The sequence below is a fragment of the Panthera uncia genome, chromosome D1, assembly GCF_023721935.1.
Source record: "Panthera uncia isolate 11264 chromosome D1, Puncia_PCG_1.0, whole genome shotgun sequence".
In the NCBI taxonomy this organism is placed as follows: domain Eukaryota; kingdom Metazoa; phylum Chordata; class Mammalia; order Carnivora; family Felidae; genus Panthera; species Panthera uncia.
Window position 1 is genome coordinate 10,372,822 of NC_064808.1, and position 21,394 is coordinate 10,394,215.

The 21,394-nt window shown below is 47.4% G+C and overlaps 1 protein-coding gene and 6 non-coding genes across 7 annotated transcripts; 3 read left to right on the plus strand and 4 right to left on the minus strand.

The window, feature by feature from the left end:
• The first annotated feature begins 2,716 nt into the window (after window positions 1-2,716).
• On the plus strand, window positions 2,717-2,789 carry TRNAK-UUU (transfer RNA lysine (anticodon UUU)). The gene has a single exon. It is a non-coding gene; the product is annotated as a tRNA-Lys (tRNA).
• Window positions 2,790-4,991: 2,202 nt separating this feature from the next.
• On the plus strand, window positions 4,992-5,064 carry TRNAF-GAA (transfer RNA phenylalanine (anticodon GAA)). The gene has a single exon. It is a non-coding gene; the product is annotated as a tRNA-Phe (tRNA).
• A 946-nt stretch (window positions 5,065-6,010) lies between these two features.
• On the minus strand, window positions 6,011-6,083 carry TRNAK-UUU (transfer RNA lysine (anticodon UUU)). The gene has a single exon. It is a non-coding gene; the product is annotated as a tRNA-Lys (tRNA).
• Window positions 6,084-9,188: 3,105 nt separating this feature from the next.
• On the minus strand, window positions 9,189-9,271 carry TRNAL-UAA (transfer RNA leucine (anticodon UAA)). The gene has a single exon. It is a non-coding gene; the product is annotated as a tRNA-Leu (tRNA).
• A 353-nt stretch (window positions 9,272-9,624) lies between these two features.
• Window positions 9,625-9,710, minus strand: TRNAR-UCU (transfer RNA arginine (anticodon UCU)). Its single transcript is given in 2 exon segments — window positions 9,625-9,660; window positions 9,674-9,710. It is a non-coding gene; the product is annotated as a tRNA-Arg (tRNA).
• Window positions 9,711-9,992: 282 nt separating this feature from the next.
• On the plus strand, window positions 9,993-10,065 carry TRNAV-UAC (transfer RNA valine (anticodon UAC)). Its single transcript has one exon. It is a non-coding gene; the product is annotated as a tRNA-Val (tRNA).
• A 9,472-nt stretch (window positions 10,066-19,537) lies between these two features.
• Window positions 19,538-20,707, minus strand: LOC125915637 (olfactory receptor 4D9-like). The gene has a single exon (XM_049621574.1). It carries the CDS (start codon window positions 20,705-20,707, stop codon window positions 19,772-19,774), a length of 936 nt encoding a protein of 311 aa, XP_049477531.1. The 3' UTR covers window positions 19,538-19,771.
• Between the last annotated feature and the right edge of the window lie 687 nt (window positions 20,708-21,394).

Sequence of the window (21,394 nt, forward strand, 5' to 3'; positions counted from 1 at the left end):
GATGTTTTTTTTAGTATAAGCATGTTCCAAATACTGCGTGGATCATACGAAGTACACACTCGTTTCCCAGAAGCTTAAATGTAACTAAATTTTTATTTGGTAAATCACAAGCTGCTGTTGGACATCACATACACATACATACGCTCTGAACTCGATGCGCCCCCTGCCCCCCCGCGCCCCCGCAATTATACTGAGAAACTACTCAGGATGATCCGGATTTGCACAACAGACTGGTAGTTCCTTATTCTCAAAATCTCAAAATGCACAAAATGGGTTTGCGACCATCACCATCAGAGGAGGCCATAGCAGGGATTCCCAGGAAACACAGGGAATCAAACCGTCCAACCTGACCCAGGCTTCCAGAGTTGTTTACACTAGCCTGGGATGGGGGTGGAGGAGAGGGGGAATTTGGAGGCTCTGGGCTGGATGATGATGATGATGATGATAGTCATTATTATTACTATAACTTGTTAAGATGATGAGTCACTCAACTCAAGGTAGTGCAATGGAACAAAATACACTTAGGCATGCTTCTTTTGGGCTGGGTGCCAGGCTGGGACATGGGGAGAGAGAATGGTGATTCAGTTCTCATATTCTAAAAACCCTAGATGTGATGAAAGGCAACATGGAGAAATACTGCTTTGGAACCTATTTATATGCCCTCCCCTTTCTGTTCATCTGTGTCAATATGCTAGCTGATGAGGGGCTTTGTCTCCCACATCTTTGGGTTCTTGGGTGGAAGGATGCATTTTGATGAGGGACTCTTGAAATCTAATGATGGTCAAAAAGAAGGAAAAGAAAATGATGTATTAATAAACTGGGTAGTTCCAAGTTTGCATGATGTACGTTGGCATGTGTGACAGGGAATTTTATAGGTCACCTTGGCTAGGCTGCGGTTGTTTAGCCAAACACCAGTCCTGATGTTGCTTGCTGTGAAGGTGTTTGGGTGTGACTAACATGTAAATCAGTAGACTTTGAGTAAAGCAGATGATGCTCTGGAATGTGGCTGGGCCTCGGTTCGTCATCTGAAGGTTTTAAGGACCAAGACTGGGGTCGTCTGATGAAGAAGGCACTGTCTGCAAGCTGGTAAATAGAAAACCTGCGTGGGCTTCCAGCTTGCTGCCTTCCTGAAGTTAAACTCAAGACTACAACATCAACTCTTACTTGAATTTCCAGTCTGTCGGCCTACCCACCTTGCACTTGCCAGCCCCCACAATTGTGGGCCAATTTCTTAAAATCTCTCTCTTTCACTGCGGACCTCCCCAGTTTCCAGCCTGAGGAGAGAAGGAGGATCTCTGCGGGAAGTACTTGGGATCCAAGCAAGACGCTCAGAGAATACAGGGTGTCTGCCTGAATCACCATTCTTGCCCTGGTGCCATCCACCTACCCAGTTAATGTCTTTTTTTCCCTACCACGTTCTACTCTGCCCGCGTTCTAATTGTCCATGTGTGTTGACAAAGCACTTGAATATTCCTCTATTAAAGCACTGGTTATGAGGCTCCCAAAGGTTTGGGGTGTAGTAGATTTGTTACGGAACCAGGCTGGATCGCTGACGGAAGAACCAAGCGGCACTCGGAGAGCTTGGAGGATCGGAGGTTGATTTACATCGATGGGCTCAGGGGAGACGGTCTCTCCAAAGATCCGAGCCACCAGCATAAGCATATGGGGGGACAATGTACAGTCTGCTACTTCCGCATTAGTGGCAATATGGTGCGAGGCAAGCGGGGCAGGAAGAAGACCCCAGAAGGAGAGTCTTCAGGCGGGGCCTGGAGTTCCCTATCAGTCCTGTGGGCCATCTTATGATTTTTCCCTCTCAAGGTCAGGGTTTGGTTTTTTTCCCCATCAGATCCACAAGGGCAGGGAAGGAGAAGCTAGGGATGGTGCTGGTCACCAGAAGGTGCTACCCAGGGAGGACGACAGTTAAACTGACGGGCGAGGGGGAAGGAGTGAAAGGAAGGTACCATGCCAGTTGGAGGGAACGTGTGTAAAGACCCAGAGAACCGAAAGGCAGCAGGGCATCTGTAATGTGCAAATAGTAGCGTGTCCTGGTGAAGAGACGGGTTTGCCCCCGCAGGGCGGAGCGCGCGTGCGCAGAGGCCGAGCCTGAGGGGGCGGGGCGGGGCGGGGCAGGGGGCGGGGGCGCGCTCTCTGCGCCCAGGTCCAGGGTAGCTGCTAGCGCTTCTCCCCCGAGCCCTGGTCGCCTCTTTAAGCTCCTCCGCTTTGTGCTTCTTTTGAGGTGGGCACCTGAGGACAAGGGACTGCGAAGTGGTGCTTCTCGGAAGAAGGGACACCTGCCACCTTTAACACGGAATTGTGGTCTCCGAGCCTGTGCTCTTTGCTTTTAGGGCAAAGACATGCGTGGGCCGGGGTGTGTGTGTGTGTGTGTGTGTGTGTGTGCAGTGAAGCAATGGCTTCCCCTCCCTCTTCAGGTTTTTGCAGAACTGAAGATTCATGTTTGCCAAGGAGTCTCTAAATAAAAGGGGGCGCGTTTTATTTTGTTATATTTAAGAAACCTGCATTCAGCTGCCAAAGAACGACCTGACACCGTCCCCGCACGCTCTCCTTTTTACCTCCCGTCCCCGCGGGGTCCGTGGGCCGGAATTGGATTAGTCACACACAAAGGACGAATCCGGGAGCTCGTTCTGGGCGGTGCTGTTAGCTCGCAGCGCAAACGACAACAGAGTCTTCATGCACCGAAGGGAGGAACTTCCCGTGAGCCCGGATAGCTCAGTCGGTAGAGCATCAGACTTTTAATCTGAGGGTCCAGGGTTCAAGTCCCTGTTCGGGCGGAACGCAAAACTTTTTCCTAATAATTTAAAAACAAGAACAAGCGTTCAGGATCAGCTTTCGTTATCCGGGTGCTTTCCGAGAAGGGAGTAAAATCCTGGAGCTTGTAGGCTGCGAGGAAAAGCCGCGTCCCAGCGAGGACACACATTGCAAACCCTTGTGCAAAGGCCCCTGGGAGGCTTGCAGTGCATTGTTCGAGGGAATTAAATACACCGCTTTATTCTGCAACCACCGGCGGGGCCGCAGAGGTCCCAATTACCGCGGTATTCACAGGAAGGGGGAACGAATGCTTCAGGACGTCCGTTGGACTCCCCCGGTCACCGTCCTGCTTCGCTGTCCTGCGGGCGGTCCCCGCTGACCCTCTCTCTGGGGTTCCCTCCCGCTAGGTGTCCGGGATTACTGCACGGTTCCTGCACCTACATGCCACTTTACTACCCTTCTAGAGAATATTTCTGCACGCTGAAAAGGAAGAGAAGGCCATTTAGAAACCGAAACACCAAATAGAGCAGTCTTCTCTCCAAATGAAGTCTTCTCTCTCCTCCCCAACCCCAAGTGTGACCCTGAACACAGGGGAGAAAGTGAGGCGGAGATGGCAGCATTGCCGTGGGAGGAAGAACGTGCGTGTTGGAAAGAGTGCCTTCAAGGGGCTGGGGTGGGACAAGTCCTGGTGTCACAAAGACAAAAAGAGTCAGCTCGCACTGACTACAGTCTAACAAGGGAAGCCTTCGGCTCCTGAGAAGTATTGAGGAAGTTGGGTTGTGGACAAAAGAGAAAGACTAAAACTAATTTCCCTGGTAGGTGGAGGGGAAGGTACGTCCTTGCTTCACTAGAGATTGAGCCTTTCTTGTCTCTGCCAGGCAACGGAAGAAAGTCCATCTTGATCTCCTTAGCAGGATGGGAGTGTAGGTTGATTGAGTCAGCTGCCCTCCCCCCCCCCCCCAGCTGATGGACTGTGCTCCCCAGGGAGTCCTGATTAGTGGAGGACCCGGATGGAGGTAGCACTCAAGAGGGAGGGAGGGCCTTCACCCTTCACGCTGGAGCGCCTTATGCTGTGCCTACACACACCCACAATTATTAGCTCCGTCTCCAAAGCGCAGCTTCATCAGAAGAAAGGGAATCAGAGCAATAGCATCTAACTTATGAACGTGTGATTAAATGAGTAACAAGGCATGCACAGTGCTTGGTAGAGTTTTGCCCCAAGGTAAGCATTCAATATTGTAGCTGTTACCATCATTATTTTTCTTTCCAAGAGTTTCCAATCTAGGGAGGAAAAACGGATACATATGGAAACACGTTAAGGAACCATTTCAAGGAAACATACTCCCAATATGCCCAAGATCATAAGCACATGTTCATGTGATTTGTGTTGGTTGATAGGTGCTGAAGGGACAGCAAGACCGGAGTGGTTTGGTTGGGCCAGTCAGGCTATTTTCTTGAAGAAATTGAATCATGGGGCCAACCTGGCATCCCAGGGAGAGAAGGCGAGGAGCTGTGGCAGACACTCGAATTTATCCTCTTCTCTCTGAGGGAGTCCCTTGGAAAGTGATCAAGTGCACTTTTGGCAACCTTGAAAAGTGAAGTGTCTTTGCTCCAATTATTTCCTGACTGAACAAGAATAGAGCAGGCTGAGGCAAGGAGAGGACAGGGGTGGAGAGCATTGAGGACTCCTAGTTCTTACCTCCCTCCTCAATTCAAGTTCACTCCCTCTGCCTTTCCCCATAGGGGGGGAAAGTGAGAAAAAAGAAAAAAAAACAAAAACAAAAACAAAAACACCAAAACCAACCAAACAAAAAAACCCCAAACCCTAACATCTGTTTTGACCAAGACCTCTTGGGCTTTGGAGCTGGACAGCTCTGGTTCAATTCTGGATGGTTTGAGGCGAATCAGTTATTTCATTTAGAAATCAACCTTACGGCAGGGATGAGGCGGGTGGGGATCGAATAAGACCACGTAAGTCATGGGCTGGGAACACAGTAGGCACTTGTTAGTAAGTGGCCGTTTACTCTTTTTAGGGCTCTGGGGAGAGGTAGAGAAAGCATTAGGAAGAACGCGAAATCCTCCTCATATGACAGGGATGAATTTTCACTGTTCTCCAAACCTCAGAACGTAATTAGGAACTGGAAAGGCGGAGGAAATAAGAGAAAGTTCTTTTTTGTTTCTTTCTGTTAAATTTCCTTAACAGGGTAGCGAGAGCTCCTGCCTCCGCCGAAATAGCTCAGTTGGGAGAGCGTTAGACTGAAGATCTAAAGGTCCCTGGTTCGATCCCGGGTTTCGGCAGGGTTTTTGCCGACTCCCAATGGGCCTCGGGTGCTTTCATTTCCGTAGAGCCCCGCCCAGGGCCCCCGCGCGCGCCTGCGCAGCACCGGTGCTGGTCTCAAAGCTCGAGCCAACCGTTGCGCGTGCGCAGCGGTTGTGTGTCTGTTGCGGGGAAGCGGGTCTCTTGCGCGCGTGCTCACCCTCGCGCTTGCGCAGCGGCCGTGCGGGTCTCAGCGCGCGCGCTTGGCGGAGGCTACGGTGGTACAGGAAAGGGAAGGTTCGGGGGGTTAGTCCTAGTCGGGAAGCTCGGAGCCGTGGAATGCCCCGCACTACCGCACACTAGGCTCCGTAGTGTTTGTTTGCAGTTCCCAGTGTGGTCAGCGCGCCAGGCTCGCAAGTTTTTCTCCTGGGCGACAGACGTGCCTTCAAAAACCTTTGCAAAGCCAGACCCAAAAGCCAGGGACCCTCGTGGGCGCGTCAGAAATCTGGTAAAGGATGGTTCCCAGCCGGAAATGTGACTCAGAAGCACGTGTCTCTATCTGAAAGAATCTTTGGAACCTCAGCTTTCTCACCGCGCCTTTAAGAAACGGGGCGCCAACAAGTGCTCCCGGCCAAACGCTGCGCAATTACTGTCAGGAGCATTGCTGTCGGGAATGACGGGGGTGCAGTTTATTGGTTGTGGGTCTATAGATTTTTGTATATAAAAGTAATACACAGAAGTTTCAAGGAAAAAAGCAGCCAAAGACACCAAAACACTCCAAAGTTGGAAGAGACAAGCCTGAGCGTGGAAGGCTCGTAATCAGGCACTGTGCACATGCGCGAAGTCCGCGGCCAGTCTGGCCCGCGGGGTGGTGCCCCTCCCGCCCAGCACGGAAGGGAGCCCAGTGGGCTTTGCATGATCCCTCACCTGTTCTCTAAGTGTCGTGTTAACAATCTCAAATCTGTTTCTGGAATTTAAAATAACCTTCGCCCGAACAGGGACTTGAACCCTGGACCCTCAGATTAAAAGTCTGATGCTCTACCGACTGAGCTATCCGGGCTCGGAAGGGAGGGCCTCTCCTAACCTTATCCGCAGTGAAATAGGCCATGTGGCTGCACTCTTTTCTCACTGAATTAATATCCTCAGTCCTTTTACTGATTTCCCGAAGGTGAAACTACAAAATCAAGATCCAGTGGGTGTTGGGCTGAATGGAATCGTTTTCTCTCCCATCAGAGATAGACTATAAAGAAAAAATCTGCCTGCCTCACCTGCCCCGCCCCCGGGCAGCTCCCCTCCCCCCACCTTCGTCCAACTAAGTACTAGCATCCTAAAGGGAACATTCCCTAAAGAAGTTTCCAGATTTAGGAACTCTGGGCGTTCTTCTGGTTGAGCAGCGGGATTTTAATTCCAGTGTTGGTCTTTGGAGAGCCCCAGAGCGTCATGTGGGTGGCGCATTATGAATAATTGATTAGGTGTCTGATAATCTACTCGACAGACGTTCATCGAGTGCATGCTGCTCTCCAGCACTAAGCAAATTTAGGCTGCCAAGACCCAGTCCTGGTCCTCAGTGCAGCAGAAAGATACACTAACAGACGCAGTCAAGCGCTTTGATGGTGGGAAACTGGCTTTCTTAGGCGCCCGGCCGACACCAGAAGTAAGGGGCAGCCAAGTCTTCCAGGGGGATAGAGAAGCCTGAACTGAGCTGTGAATGGTAACTGGGCCCCTGTAGTCTTGGAAAGAGAATTCTGAGCAGAGGGAACAGCGAACAGGAAGTCGCCCAGGGAATCTGAACATTTTCCCAGAGCTTTCGCTGAAAGGTTTTGGCCAGGTGGGATTTTATATGTTGAGGAAGTCCTATGATCCTGGCAGCTGTGTCTCGCACTCAACTAATTTTTTCATTCATCCTGCTCCCTTGTTGCCATATGATTTCTTGAGGTATTGGACAAGATCCCTTGAAAGGAAGGGAATCCTATGATGGAGAACCTCACAACCATTTTAGCCCTGCTTGGGCTTCAGAGACACTCCCTTACGTTGGGGAACGTTGAGGCTTGCATTCTTTTAGGAAATGTGTATGATCCGGAACGTATCAGGAATGAAATGTATCAGGAAGTAGGAGCAATGTTTAAGGTAACCTGTTATGGAAAGATATCCATGTTATGTTAAACAAAAACACAAGGTGCTATACAATATGTATGGGATAATATTTGTGGGGAAAAAAATAAAGGATCTGTATATGAATATACATTCTTTAATCACACATTTTGTATATTTGGGGTTTACCTATACATGAGATGTTTAAGGATAGAAGACAGTTCAATAAAAATGGCTACATTTTGTAAGAGGAGGCTCTCACCATTTCCTTTGGGTACATCTGTGTTACTGGAGTAAAAAAATGCATTCTTTTCATAATAAAATAAATGAAAAAAATGTAATCTGCTAAATTATTCCATCCTTCTGGGATCACACAGGGAGCCTTTCAAATCCAGGCATCCCTGATCCTGTGTTTTCTACAGATCCCAGCAGAGAAAGGGTAAAAGCACAATTTTTCTTCCCAGCATGGGCGGGGGTGGTGGTGGGGGGAGGAGAGGATGAGGGGGAGTCCCTCCACGTCTCATGGTTTGGGAGGGGAATCACTCTATTGAAAAACCACAAATGGATAAGGTACTATTCACAAATGAGGATGTGGATCCCTAAGAATCAGATGACAAGTCTAGATTCTACCAAGAAAACCAAAACCAGCTTCCGCCCCCCCCCCCCTTACCCCCCGGAGAGGAGCTGCCTGTGCTAGGAAGTCAGTCTTGGGGGGCTTAGTGAGCCTTTGGCCTAACCTCAGCTTCTTACAACAGGGCTCTGTTCACAGGGCCTGCTCAGTACAGTGCTGAGTGCGACAGAGCGGGAAGATCTGCTTCCTGCTCTCCTGAGACAAGACTAGATCGACAGGTACCAAATACTGAGAACCAAAGTCTCAAACTGTATGTCCTCAAGCGTTAACAGTGTGAAACCTGACTACTCAGCATAGAGAGGGTTCACTGATGCCGGAGCTGTTTACATGTCATTTAACAGCTGCAATGCTTTTTTCCACTCCCTTCCGTCCTCCCCAACGCCCTAGTCTTGAAATGCCATCCTCTCCCCACTTTCCAAGTTCCGTTGGTTTGGGAAGTTCCCTCTGAACTTTAAAGACAGGGATGAGGACTTGTCCAGAGATCCCTGCTTGATCCTCTCCAGATCGGGTTACTCGTGCTGGGGGCCTCTGAGACTGTCACTCCTGCTGCACTCACCACAACCTACCTTCAACACCTGTCTAATTGGGTCAGTCTTCCCTCCTCCAATGTTTCTGCTGGGAGGCAGACAGTCCCTGTGTGTCCCCGGTGCCTGGTCAGTGGCTGGCACAGATCAAGCTCTCAAAACCTGTTGTGGAATGAATGAGGGTCATGGGTCACGGGAAGGTTTTAGTGAAGATTTGGAGAGCAGATTTTGGGAGTTCTTGGGAGTTTTTGATTGGTAGAGAGAGGGGGAGAACCTTCCTGTCAAGGTGAATGATTTCCACAAATGGAGTAACTCTGCCCTGAGAAAGTTCTATGCCACTCTATTGGGCCTCCCTGTTTTATTTACTTGACAGCGCTTATTTCCATCTGAAATTCTGTTTATTTGCTTGTTTATAAACCATCTCTTTCCTCTGTCACTCTGTGATGCAAGTGCCGCTGGACAGGGATCTTGTTGGTGAGGACCTTGTCTTTTTGTTACCTTTCTTTTTTACTTTTCCTTTTCCAAAATTTTTTGCATTCCCATAACCCCGGCGTTTAGAACAGCACTTGGCATACAGAAGGATCTTAAGAAATAACTGTCGACTAATTTCAAAGGGTGAACGTTTTTACTCCCCCCATCCCAACGTAGTACAGTTTTACACAGACCCTTTCTTTCAGTTTTCCAAACCATCAATTCTGAATTTGCTGCTACACTTTCCGTGTCTGGCAAAAATACTAACCCTCAGAATAAGAGGTCATTGCCATGTAACCATTCCGGCCGTCTTGGTTACTCTGGTTCCATCATAGTCTCTCAGCCTAGTAAGATTGAAAACACACAGAGGGTCCTCACTGTTTACCATCTTGAAAGCCCTGGGGAAACTCGAAGAATGAGTTCGTGTTTGGAAAAGCAGAAGAGCTGTTACCAGAAGTGGGGTTCGAACCCACGAGGATATAAATCCATTGGATCTTAAGTCCAACGCCTTAACCACTCGGCCATTCTGGTACGCTATGAACTTACGGTTACTTCTAGTGAACTTGAACAATATGGAGTTATGGAGGTATCCAAACAATTAAAAATTTGGATTGAGATGTAAAAGGACAATGTGGGGGCGAAAAAAAATCTCCGAAACTTACCAGGTCGTGCCAATTTCTCCGCCTCCAGTCACCGGAAACCCTGGGGCCCCCTGAAGGCGACTGGGAAGACTCGGGTGACAGGTCTCCCAACAACTTCACACGAGAAGACACCACAGGGAGTTGGAATGAGTTTCCTTCCTTTTCATAGTACGCGAGTGAGATGGGGAATTTTAAAGGTGTTAAGGTGGGTTTTTTTCTTCACTTCCCTTACCAAAACAAAAGCGACTCTGGTGGGACTCGAACCCACAACCTTTGAATGCCTCCATCTGTCTAGAAGTCCAATGCGCTATCCATTGCGCCACAGAGCCAGGCAGCTGGACCCTTCCGCGCTGCTTACATCAAGGCAGGAGCAACGTCTGCCCCGGGACACCCGCCGCGGGTCCGGCCGCGCCTTCCTTCTCGGAGAAGTGGCGGAGCCCCTGCAGCCGAGGAGAAGCGTGGGTGGGAGCTGCGCTTGGCGGCCCGAGATCCTTCTGATAGTTCCTCTCCGTAAGCGATTGCTGGGCATCAACTCTCAGTCTCCTCCCACACTGGAAAGAGAAAGGTCTTTCTGTGCACTTATTCCACCCTGGAGAGCTCCTGCAGCGCGCGGTTCCATAGTGTAGCGGTTAGCACATCTGCTTTACGCGCAGAAGGTCCTGGGTTCGAGCCCCAGTGGAACCATGAGGCTGTAATCATCCCTTTTAGCGATGTTTTCAGGTTTTGTTTTGTCAGCCAGATCTTGAGCTTTACTCCGGGAAGCGAGAGACGCCGCGGTTCCGCCGGGACTTGGCGTTGCGCCAGGCCGCGCGGGCTCCGGTCCGGTGGGCGCCTGCGCAGATCGGCCGCCGCGGCTGCCCCCGGGTGGCGCCTCTGGGGAGGTGCAGGCCGCCGGGCCGGGCTCCGGGCGCAGCGCGCCTCGGCGCCCGCGCCTTCCCGACCGCAGTCCTGCCTCCCGGTGGCTGGGCAGGAGTCCTGGGCCCACCTGCTCCTCCGCCATCTTTAAAGGTGGCGGCCACCGCTCCGTGGGGGGATACCCGGAGGGCCACCTCCTTCTTTTGTTGATCAACACCAACTCCACTGACCTCATTGTTTATTGAAATTAAAAATCTTTTTGAAAAATTACATGCACATGTTAAAGATTTCAAAGAGCTCCACGTGCCTTACAGTGATGTGCCCCTCTCACAAAGCTTGTCTCCTTGACCAAACTCTAGCCCAGCTCCTCTGAGCCCTCCTGTCAGCGAGGCCTGTCAACCCCGGCCTAGGAGGACTTGAACAAACAACAACCCTGAGTTTCTAGCAGCATCTCTAAGGTGACCCTAGGTCCACTTACAGTGCTGAGAAGACTGGCCAATTTACTGTTGGTTCCAGCCAATGCCTGACACAGGGCCCCTGTGTTTCAGCCTCTGTGGGAAGGTAGGAGCCTAACTTCCTTAGAGTTAAGAACCAGTTAGCAAACCCACATGAGGTTTTCAGGGACCAACTCCACCTGCTTCCAGATTTTTGTAATTTTCGCTCCCCTGGGTCTACTGAGCTGCCATCACTCGCCTCCCTGTCCCCTCATGTACAAATCGAAGGTGAGTGCAGTTGACGCTGGACACTTTTCCCTCTTGCCATAGTATATTACTGATTAGAATCTGTGCTGTTCCCTTTAACTCGTGTCCAGCTTTCTCTTGGATACCTCCTGCCTTTCAACTGCTGGGAGTTTCTTTTGTGACCCTTCCGAGCTATTCTTTGCTCTCTCCAGTGTAGACGTGCATTTCTTTTATTAGCCACTTCGGATTTTTGTCCAAAAGATAGCATACGATTGGTACTGCTCCCCTCAACCCAACACTATTCTGGAAATCTTACTATGTCGTTCTTAAGTCTGCTCGATCTTTGACTTCCAGCGTTTGGATGTACCATAATTGTTTAGTCTGTGGTATTTGATGAACAATTAACCTGTGGTCCATCTTACGATGCTGTGGTGGATTTCCTTGTTGATTGGTTTTGGGGTAGATCAACATAAAGAGTAATAATAGCAAAATCTTGACTAGGCGTTTCCTACGTGGTTAGGCGGGAGACTCAGTTGACTCAGGGGATACTCAGGATGATTGTGTTATGATCTAACCCATTTGGGAGATGAAGAAGAAGCATAGAGAGGGTGATTGCCCAGGGTCACACTGGCCAGGGACAGAACAGTGTACCAACCGAGGCAGGCAGAGTAGTGCCTTTTTGTTTTAGAAAAGGAATTGCCAGGCATATGTATGTTATATTTCTATGAATGCTTTCACCTCCAAAGAGCTTGGACAATATTATATTCCCACCAACGTGAGCGTGCTTTGCTTCATCTCAGTCTCTCTTAAATAAAAAGTATTAACGGGCTTTTGGGTCTCTCTGCCTTTTGAAAGGGGAAAATGTCTCAATTTACATGTCTTTTATCAGAGTAAGGTTGAATATTTTTTCATATGCTTAAAAACCCATTCTCTTTCCTCCCTATCTTCCTTTTTCCCTTCCTCCCTTCCTTCCATCCTGCAATCTGTTCAATCCTTTTGTACAGTTTTCTATTGTATTGTTAAGGTTTTCTTATTGATCTTTTGGTGCTTTTTATAACTATAGATTTAGATATGTTTTGCAAATGTATTACCCAGACTTGCTGTTTGCCTCTTAATTTTATTTTTGCTATTTTGTGCTATGTAGCCATTTAAAACGGCTAATGTAGTCAAATTCATTATCCTCTTTTTTATTTATTTTGGGGGGGGGCTTTAAAATTTCTTGCCTGGAAAGTGCTTCCCCATTCTGAGAGTATATTCCAAAAGTGATGCTATATTTTCTCCAGATTATTATTTCCTTAAAATTTATCTGTTACATTGTTGGTCCTTTTGAAATCTCTATAACTAGTGCTGTGGTCTGAATGTTTGTGACGCCCCAAAGCTCATATGTTGAAAGCTAATCCTCAGGGTGAAGACTGGGGGGGGGGGGGCTTTGGAAGGTCCTGAGTATAAAACCTTATGTGGGATTAGTGCCCTTTTAAGAGAGATGCCAGAAAGTTCCCTCACCCCCTCTGCCACGTAGGATGGCAAGAAGGCAGTGATCTATGAACGAGGGTGTGGCATTCTCACCAGACACCAAATCTGCTAGTTCTTTGACCTTGGTCTTCCCAGCCTCCAGAACTGTGAGATGGGTTTCTGCTGCTTCTAAGCCACCCAGTCTGTGATATATTTGTTACAGTAGCCTGAACAGACTAAGACACTGGATAAACCATGAGACAGGGACATTAGACCCCTATAGAGGGATTTTATAAATCACTCTGGAGGATTGGGGTGTGTAAATCAGTCACCTTGGTCAAAATCACATAGTTTTCAAAAATCAGACTGGTTCTGCCTGTCTCTAGCTTCAAGTTCCTTAACATCCTGTCCTTAGAACTTTCCAGGAGTTCTGCTGATGTCGGCTTCCCTTCTGGTACTCATTGGGCTCATCAAGCCACCTTCCTTCCTCTTTTCTGTGTTGCATCGGCTGGGCTCCTTCCCTTCTCACAAAGGGCATAGCTTTGGGTGGCGTAGCGCAGACTGTAGAAGCTCAACCTGTAGACTCCAGAGCCAAACTGTGGCTTCAGTTCCTGGTTCTGTCGCTCCTGGTTGTGTGACCGTGGCACAGTACATAACCTGTCTGTGCTGTGTGACACTGGCTTAGTTGCTTAACTGCTCTGTCATAGTTTCCTCCTCTGTAAAATGCAGATAAAGCTCAGGTGAGATTCTCAAGAAGATTGAGTAAATTACTGTATGTGAAACATTTTATTTATTTATTTATTTATTTATTTATTATTTTTAGAGACAGAGAGAGAGGCAAAGGGAGACAGAGAGAGAGAGAGCGAGAGAGAGAGAGAGAGAGAGAATCCCAAGCAGGCTCCACACTCAGTGCAGAGCCCAGCTCAGGGTTAGTGGGATCATGACCTGAGCTGAAATCAAGAGTCAGTGGCTCAACCGACTGAGCCCCCCAGATGCCCCTGTACATAAGTATTTCAAATGAAATGCATGGGGTAAACACTTAGCAAATGTCATCTACCATCATCATCATCATCATCAGCATTATGATTTGGCAGATAAGTCTGGTAAGTTTAGGTAGAACAGTATGGTTTTCCCATAGGGACATTTTAATTTTTTAATTTTTTTTAAATGTTTATTTATTTTTGAGAGAGACAGAGAGCAAGCAGGGAAGGGGCAGAGAGAGGGGGAGACAGAATCTGAAGCAGGCTCCAGGCTTTGAGCTGACAGTAGAGAGCCCGATGTGGGGCTCAAACTCACGAACTGAGAGATCCTGTCCTGAGCTGAAGTCCCATGCTGAAGTCCCCAACTGGGCCACCCAGGTGCCCCCCCCACCCCCCCCACCAGGGTATTTTCAGAAAATGCTAAGTGCTCAGAGCGTGAGCTCTGCATTTACTGACCTCTCTTCTTGCCTTGTAGGGGCTCAGTCTTCTTCCTTTGTTTTTTCATATGGTCTGTCCTCTGTCTGCTTCCCCTTTTCATAAGAGCATCAGTAATAGGGGACTAGGGCCCATCCTAATGGCCTCGCTGTAGTGCAATTACCTCTATAAAACTCCTGTCTCCAAATAAGGTCACGTTCTAACTTTCAGTGCCATGAGATTGTTCAGCAGGTGGTGCTGAAGACGAGAAGGCCCTCCCCTACCGAGCCCCCCAGCGCCCCCACACTTACCATTTTACCAGCAATCTTACTCGTAGGTATTTACCCAAGGGCCATGAAAGCACCCATTTATACAAAGTTGGATGTGTAAATGTTCATAGCAGCTTTAGTCATAATCCCCACACTGGAACCAAACCGACTAGACTTGACCGGCGAATAGGTAAGCAAATGGTGGCACAGCCATGCCACTGAAAAGCCCTTAGCGAGAAAATGGAATGAACTTCCGATGTACGCAACAACGTGGATACATTTCAAAAGCGTTTTGCTAAGTGAAAGAAGCCACATGGGAGGGGCGCCTGTGGGGGGTTCAGTCCTTTAAGCGTCCGACTCTCGATTTCGGCTCAGGTCATGGTCTCATGGTTCGTGAGACGGAGCCCCGAGGTGGGTTCTGTGCTGATAGCGTGGAACCTGCTCGAGATTCTCTGTCTCCTTCTCTCTCTGCCCCTCTCTTTCTTAAAATAAATAAATAAATAAATAAAATGGTTTGGTGCAAATGTTCATGTCTTTAGCAAAGGTGCACGTTGCCTTTGGCCTCAGTTCTTTCTCAAAGGCACGTGGTTTTATGATGTGATTTTTCAGTGCCATGACGTTGTGCAAGACGTAAATGCTAGATGAAAACTTGAAGGCCCTCGGTCCTTTGGGAGCCCCACTGTCCCCTATTTTCTTGGACTTTCAGCCTGCTGGCGTCTCCCGGGTTATTCAGACAGTCCCGCTGACCTTCAGGATTTAGAACGTGGCTCCTTTTAGTGGCTGTCACCCGTCCCCTGCGTGCTGACACTGGACCGGGGTAGTGAAGGGAGCAGAGCGGAGCACAGGCACGCTGTTCCATATTAATGGGTCTGAGGGTTTGGTAACTGGACCTGATGGTCTGGGGGGCTTCATATGTACCCAGTGGTTTTCAAGCTCTTTTCACTGGAGCTCGTGCTAAGAAATACGTTTTATTTACATCAAGGCCACTATACTCAAGTAGAGTGAAATAAAGGTTTCAGGAATGAAATAGCCTGAAATAAAGGTTTCAGGAAATGATGCTTTATTATTATTATTATTATTTGAAGAATTCTGTGCCTTTTATTCTACCCTAAACTATTCAATTTAATTAAAAAAAAAAGTGCACACGCAGACCTATTAACGACTCACACCCCTTAGAGTTTCTGCAGTTTGAAAAACACTGACCTGGGGGGGCACCTGGGGGGCTCAGTCGGTTAAGCACTTGCCTCTTGGTTTCGGCTCAGGTCATGATCTCGCGGTTCCTGGGATCAAGCCCCGCATCGGGTGCCGCACTGACAGTAGGGAGTCTGCTTGGAATTCTCTCTCTCCTTCTCTCTCTGCCCTTATCCTGCTCACACAGTGTCTCTCTTAAAAATAAATACATAAACTTAAAAAAAAATAAAGAAGACAATTAAAAAAAGAAAAGACAAGAAAAACACTGACCTGGAGCAGTGCTGTCAAAGTGTGGTGAAACACAGGCTCCTCACACCAGGGCCACCGGAAAAAGGATGTGGATTCCTGGTATCCAGGAAGACTATTGATCTCTTCACTGGTGCCTGGGACTTTACATTTTAAGTAAATGGCTAGATGATTCTGTGCCCGCTGAGGTTTGGGAACCACTGGCCCAGGAGCACATTGGCTGCCCTCGCAGAGGCTTCCAACTGTGATCTGTGGATCCCTGAGGACTACAGTGGATGTACCTCAGGGAAACACCTACAGAGTGGCTTCTCTTGATCTGTGTGTGAGTTCATGTGCAAAGTCGTTTGTCTCAAAGAAAGATCTGAAGTTTGGGGGAAAGAAATGCATGTCATAAGGGTTTTGAGGCTTCATCTCTGGAAGTAAAAAATTTCAGTTAAGTTCTGTCTGCCAAAGGCAGAATCATGGAAGGGGAATGGCTCCCTTTAGAGGTAAGGAAATTACAAAACATTTTGCTTCGAAGACCCTAGTCCTGATTGAAGAGGAGCTTTCTCAGAAATACAGCTTCCTAATGTGGGAGATATTGAACAATTTAGCAAAAACTTAAATATCTTGTATTAGAGGGGTGCCTGGTGGCTCAGTTGGTTGAGCACCCGACTTGAATTCAGCTCAAGTCATGATCCCAAAGTCAAGGGATTGAGCCCCACGTCCGGCTCCACGCTGAGTGTGGATGGAGCCTGCTTAAGATTTCCTGTCTCCGTCTCTCCCTCTCCCTCTCCCTCTCTCTCTACCTCCCTGCCCCTCTCCCCCGTTTGCACATGCTCTCTCTCTGTAAAAAAAAATATATATCTTGTATTAGAATCCATATGTTAAAAGATTGTTGTCCAACAAGACATTCTCATCACCTTAAAGGAGAAGAAACATATTTGCTTGAGAAATGGATTTTAATCGATACTACTTGTATGTAAAGTACCATAGTCTTTTTGTAAAAAAAATTTTAAATGTTTATTTAGTTTAGAGAGAGAGAGAGAGAGAGAGAGCATGAGCAGGGGAGGGACAGAAAAGGAGGTAGACACAAGCTCCAGGCTCTGAGCTCTCAACACAAAGCCCAACACAGGGCTCAAACCCATGAACTGTGAGATCATGACCTGAGCTGAATTCAGATACTTAACCAATTGAGCCACCCAGGCACTTCTAAAGTACCATAGTCTTTTGGGACTGCCATAATCAATTAATTTTCTCTTAAAAGTAAGTGTGTGTGTGTGTGTTTTAAAATTGACATGCTATATGTATATATATATATATATATTTTCCTGTACTAAGCAGTCTATATGTAAGCATACATGTGTATATACAGGACACACACACATATTTTTTTTTGTCTCGTGAATCCTCAATTCATTATTTACCTCTTAAAGATGAAATGCTAAAAGAGTGTATAAAGAAAGGAAGTTTAAGTTTTAAGAAAAGCATGATTTTTTTTGTAAACAAAGTGATTTATAAGGGGGGGGTAGGAGGATGAACAAAGTAGGTGAAGGGGATTAAGGGGTACAAACTTCCAGTTATAGAATAAGTAAGTCACGGAGATGAAAAGTACAGCATTGGGAATATAGTCAGTAATATTGTGATAACTTTGTATGGTGACAGGTGGTGACTACACTTACTGTGTTGAGCACTGCTGGTTAATGTACAGAGTTGTTGAATCACTACGTGTGCACCTGAAACTAATAGAACGTATGTCAACCATACTTGAATAATAAAACTTTCTATTTTATTATTATTTTTTAACGTTTATTTATTTATTTTGAGAGAGAAAGAGAGAGAGAGAGAGAGAGAGAAAACGGGAGAGGGGCAGAGAGAGAGAGAATCCCCAGCAGCTTTCGCACTGTCAGCGTGGAACCCGATGCTTGAACTCATGAGCCGCAAAATCATGACTTGAAGTGAAATCAAGGGTCCGACGCTTACCCGCCTGAGCCACCTAGGTGCCCCAAGTAATACTAATGAAAAAAAAATTTAAAGTAATTTACAAGGAAGAAAATATCTGCTACTGTTGATAAAAGAACACACTGGTTAGGGCAGAATGTGATTCTGTATTCTGGTTCAAAAGGAAGTTTGAATTGTTCTTGCTGTTTTTGTAACATGGGTAATTTGATACAAAAGTCAAGGCTGAGGTCAAAAGTGAGGTGAATGGTTTTAATTCTAGGCAGGAAGTAACAACTACCCCAAAGAAGCAAATGTAGATCTTTTAAAAAAGATCTTCCAGCTTTGGTGAAACAGCCATGAGTCCAGGATCTGGCATAAGCACGTGTGAATTTTGTTACTAGTGTTTGCCTTGCTTTGCTGTGCTGAAGGGTTCCACCCTTCTGCACCTGGGTCTCTTGGGCTACCTTTGGACTTGGAGTCACCCCCTCACATCCACCCACTGCAGCTTTCCAGTTCTACATCTCCTCTACCCTCGGAGGACACCTGGTGCCTTTGACTAATCCAACAAACCATCTGAAATGAATCCCCAGAGGCATACCCCTGAAAATAGACTCAGAGATGCCCCCTTCCCACCGTCAAGACCAGCAGATTGCTATGGCCATCCGGAGACGTATCTAACTCCGGAAGTGGTGGCATTCTATCTAGCTTGTCCCCCATGAACTGTGTCTATCTTATGAAATATTCTAAGAGCAGGGATTTCAAGCCAGCACCAAGGGAGGAATACTAGGCAGTGTTAGAGACGTTTGGGATGGGCTATATTTTGGCAGGCTTCCCTTACTTGTGTTTTTCTTGGAATCGGGCAGCGCAAATGGCTCTTTACTTCTTTTACTTCATGCATCCATCAGAGATTGCGTGGGAGATAAGCCTGGGATCCAAATGCAACCCAAATTCTAGTCGACCACCAACTTCATCTCTACTTGACAAACTTAATAGGTTTCCAGGAGACCAACTCAAACAAAATATTGTTTTCTATTCTCTTACAAAGGAGGTCTGGATAATGAAAAATGAGTTTCTTCTTCTTCTTTTTTTAATGTTTATTTATTTTTGGGAAAGACAGAGAGAGAGAGAGGGAGAGAGAGAGCAGGGGAGGGGCAGAGAGAGGGAGAAATCAACTGAAACAGGCTCCAGGCTCTGTTAGTACAGAGCCTGACACAGGGCTTGAACCCACAAACCATGAGATAATGACCTCAGCCGAAATTGGGACACTTAACCGACCGAGCCATGCAAGTACCCCAAATTGAGTTTATTGTTTAAAAAAATTTTTTTAATGTTTATTTATTTTCTGAGAGACAGAGCACTAGCAGGGGAGGGGCAGAGAGAGAGGGAAACACAGAATTCAAAGCAGGTTCCAGGCTCCACGCTGTCAGCACAGAGCCTGACACGGGGCTCGAACTCACTCGAACCATGAGATCATGACCTGAGCTGAAGTCGGCTGCTTAACTGACTGAATTGTCCAGGTGCCCCTGAGTTTATTCTTAAGCCGTTGTTTCTTGTGGACTTGAGTCAGGCACATTCTAGCAATGCACACAGGATAGGATTCCTTTCTCTGGAGGGTTGGTTGGGAATGAATGGCTGGAAATGATGTTGAAATTCTTAAAGGGGCCCGAAGCCCTCAGGTATTTACTCCTTGGTCAGGTGAAGACAAGCAAACACCTTTCATAATACTAAGCTAGAGGAGAGATGTTTGTGGATGGGCTTGTTTCAGACCCTATCAAATCCCGTATGAGGAGGCAGGAGTAGGGAACCATGCACTTAGCTGAGGGTCAGATAACTCAGATCCAGCCTTGCCTCCACCATTAGTTAGCTAGGAAACCTTTGGCGACACACAAAACTTACCTCAGCTTCTGCAAGGGAAACCCAGAGGCTTCCATAGAAAGATGTACCCTGGGTCCTCCAAGGTTGGCAATGGAAGATGATTTCCACAAAGGGAGGGATGGCTGGGCTTTCTGGCCTTGACTCCTGGTCCCTGGAGATCATTTTGCTAATTACTGGTTGGGCAACAACAGCCAGAGCTCCACAACTGAGAAGTCACTCTCTCTCAGACCTCATTTCCTCACCTGTAAAATGAGGTGTTTGGGTGATGCAAGCTTTGGAGTTTCTTGAAGAGAGGCCAATTTGTGGATTGAAGACTCTAAGTCGTTGACAATTTCACCAAGAAAAAACGTTTCAGAGAAGGCCATTTCAGGACACCCTTATTAGAGGATGCTGTTATAAGACACAGGGGAAACTTTGGCCTCAAGATGGTCTTATTGATTGGGGTCTGCTACTGTGTTGTGAGAGAATACTTTTCAGTTCTGACTTTCAATCTGGACTTCGTAGCCATCTATTCTTTTTCTGAAGGTCTAAGTCTTTTCCTCAGTCTCTTCATGGCTGACTTCATCTCCTGGTTCCTGAGGGTGTAGATCATGGGGTTCAGGACCGGGATGATGACCGTGAAGGTGATGGAGACAGCTCTGTCCATGGGAAGGGCGGTGAAGGGCCGGGCGTAGACGTAGATGCAGGGCACAAAGTGCAGGGTCACCACAGTGATGTGGGCAGTGCAGGTGGAGATGGCTTTCTTTCTTCCCTCCCCGGCGTGAGACCTCAGCATTGTCAAGATGACTGTGTAGGACACAAGGAGGAAGACAAACCATAGTGTAGAGATTAAGCCATTGTTGGAAATCATTAAGACCTCAAGAGCAAAGGTGCTGGTGCAGGCGAGTTTGAGGACCTGGGGGACGTCACAGTAGAAGCCATCAACAACACTGGGTCCACAGAAGGGGAGGGGCAGCAACAGGGAAATCTGCACGATGGAGTGGACAAAGCCCCCCACCCAGGAGGCCACGATGAGGGCAGTGCATCGCCCCCTGCTCATGATGGTCACGTAGTGCAGGGGCTTGGAGATGGCCATGTAGCGATCGAAGGCCATGACAGAGAGAGAAAAAATGTCTGCCCCCCCGAGGAGGTGGAAGAAGAAGATCTGAGTGATGCAACCATTGAAGGAGATGGTCTTCGTCCTTGACAGGAGGTCTACGAGGACCTTGGGAGCGGTGATGGAGGAGAAGCAGATGTCCAAGACGGAGAGATTGCGGAGCAGGAAGTACATGGGCGTGTGAAGGCGGGACTCGCAGGTCACAGTGACCATGATGAGGAGGTTTCCCAGAAGAGTTGATGTGTACACCAGAAATAACATAAGAAATAAGGCCAAGCTTAACTCTCGGGACTGGGTCAGTCCTTGAAAAATAAATTCTTTCACCCTGGTGTAATTTCCCTGCTCCATTGTGTTATGTTTCTTCGTCTTCAACTACCTAGGGAGAAAATGGAAAATACGAGGTGTATCGTTAAAAACAAAAGGAATGTGAGTTGTAGGACTGGAGTGTCTCAAGGGTTATTTTTGCAGTTATTTTCCTTGTGGGCAGGGATGCCTACAATTCAGGAAGATATCCCCAGTAGATGGTGTGTTTAGAGTTCCTTCAGAGTAAATGAAAAAGTGAGTTTCCAATGGATGTGATTAATCAAAATACCAAAATCAGCATGCTATTAAATTCTTTTGACCTTTTTTTATGGTTGCATAATTTTACATATCCTGTACCCCTCTTGAAAATTCCCTAGATGGCCTGAGAAGCAAAGAGGACTCATTTTGTTTTTCAGTGAGAACTCATGTATCTCATTGTTAGGACGTGGGAAACATGCCGGGGAAAAGTATAAAACAGGGCCTGAGACAGTACTGGAAGCTTAGAGCGTCTTGTCTCACCATCTTCCACAGTAGATGATCTGCTTGGCATAGTCTGTGCAAATTGTCACGATGCTTGATGATCAGCACTAAGGCAAGAAAAACCATTTCCAGTTTGCCTTCTCCCCTGAGGATAAAGAGGTTTGCAGCAGCTCATGCAATCTGAGCACAAGCTGCTTTTGTTTTCAGTTTTTCTTCCTTTTGGTGGCTTGTTCTCTTTGGTCCACATGGGAC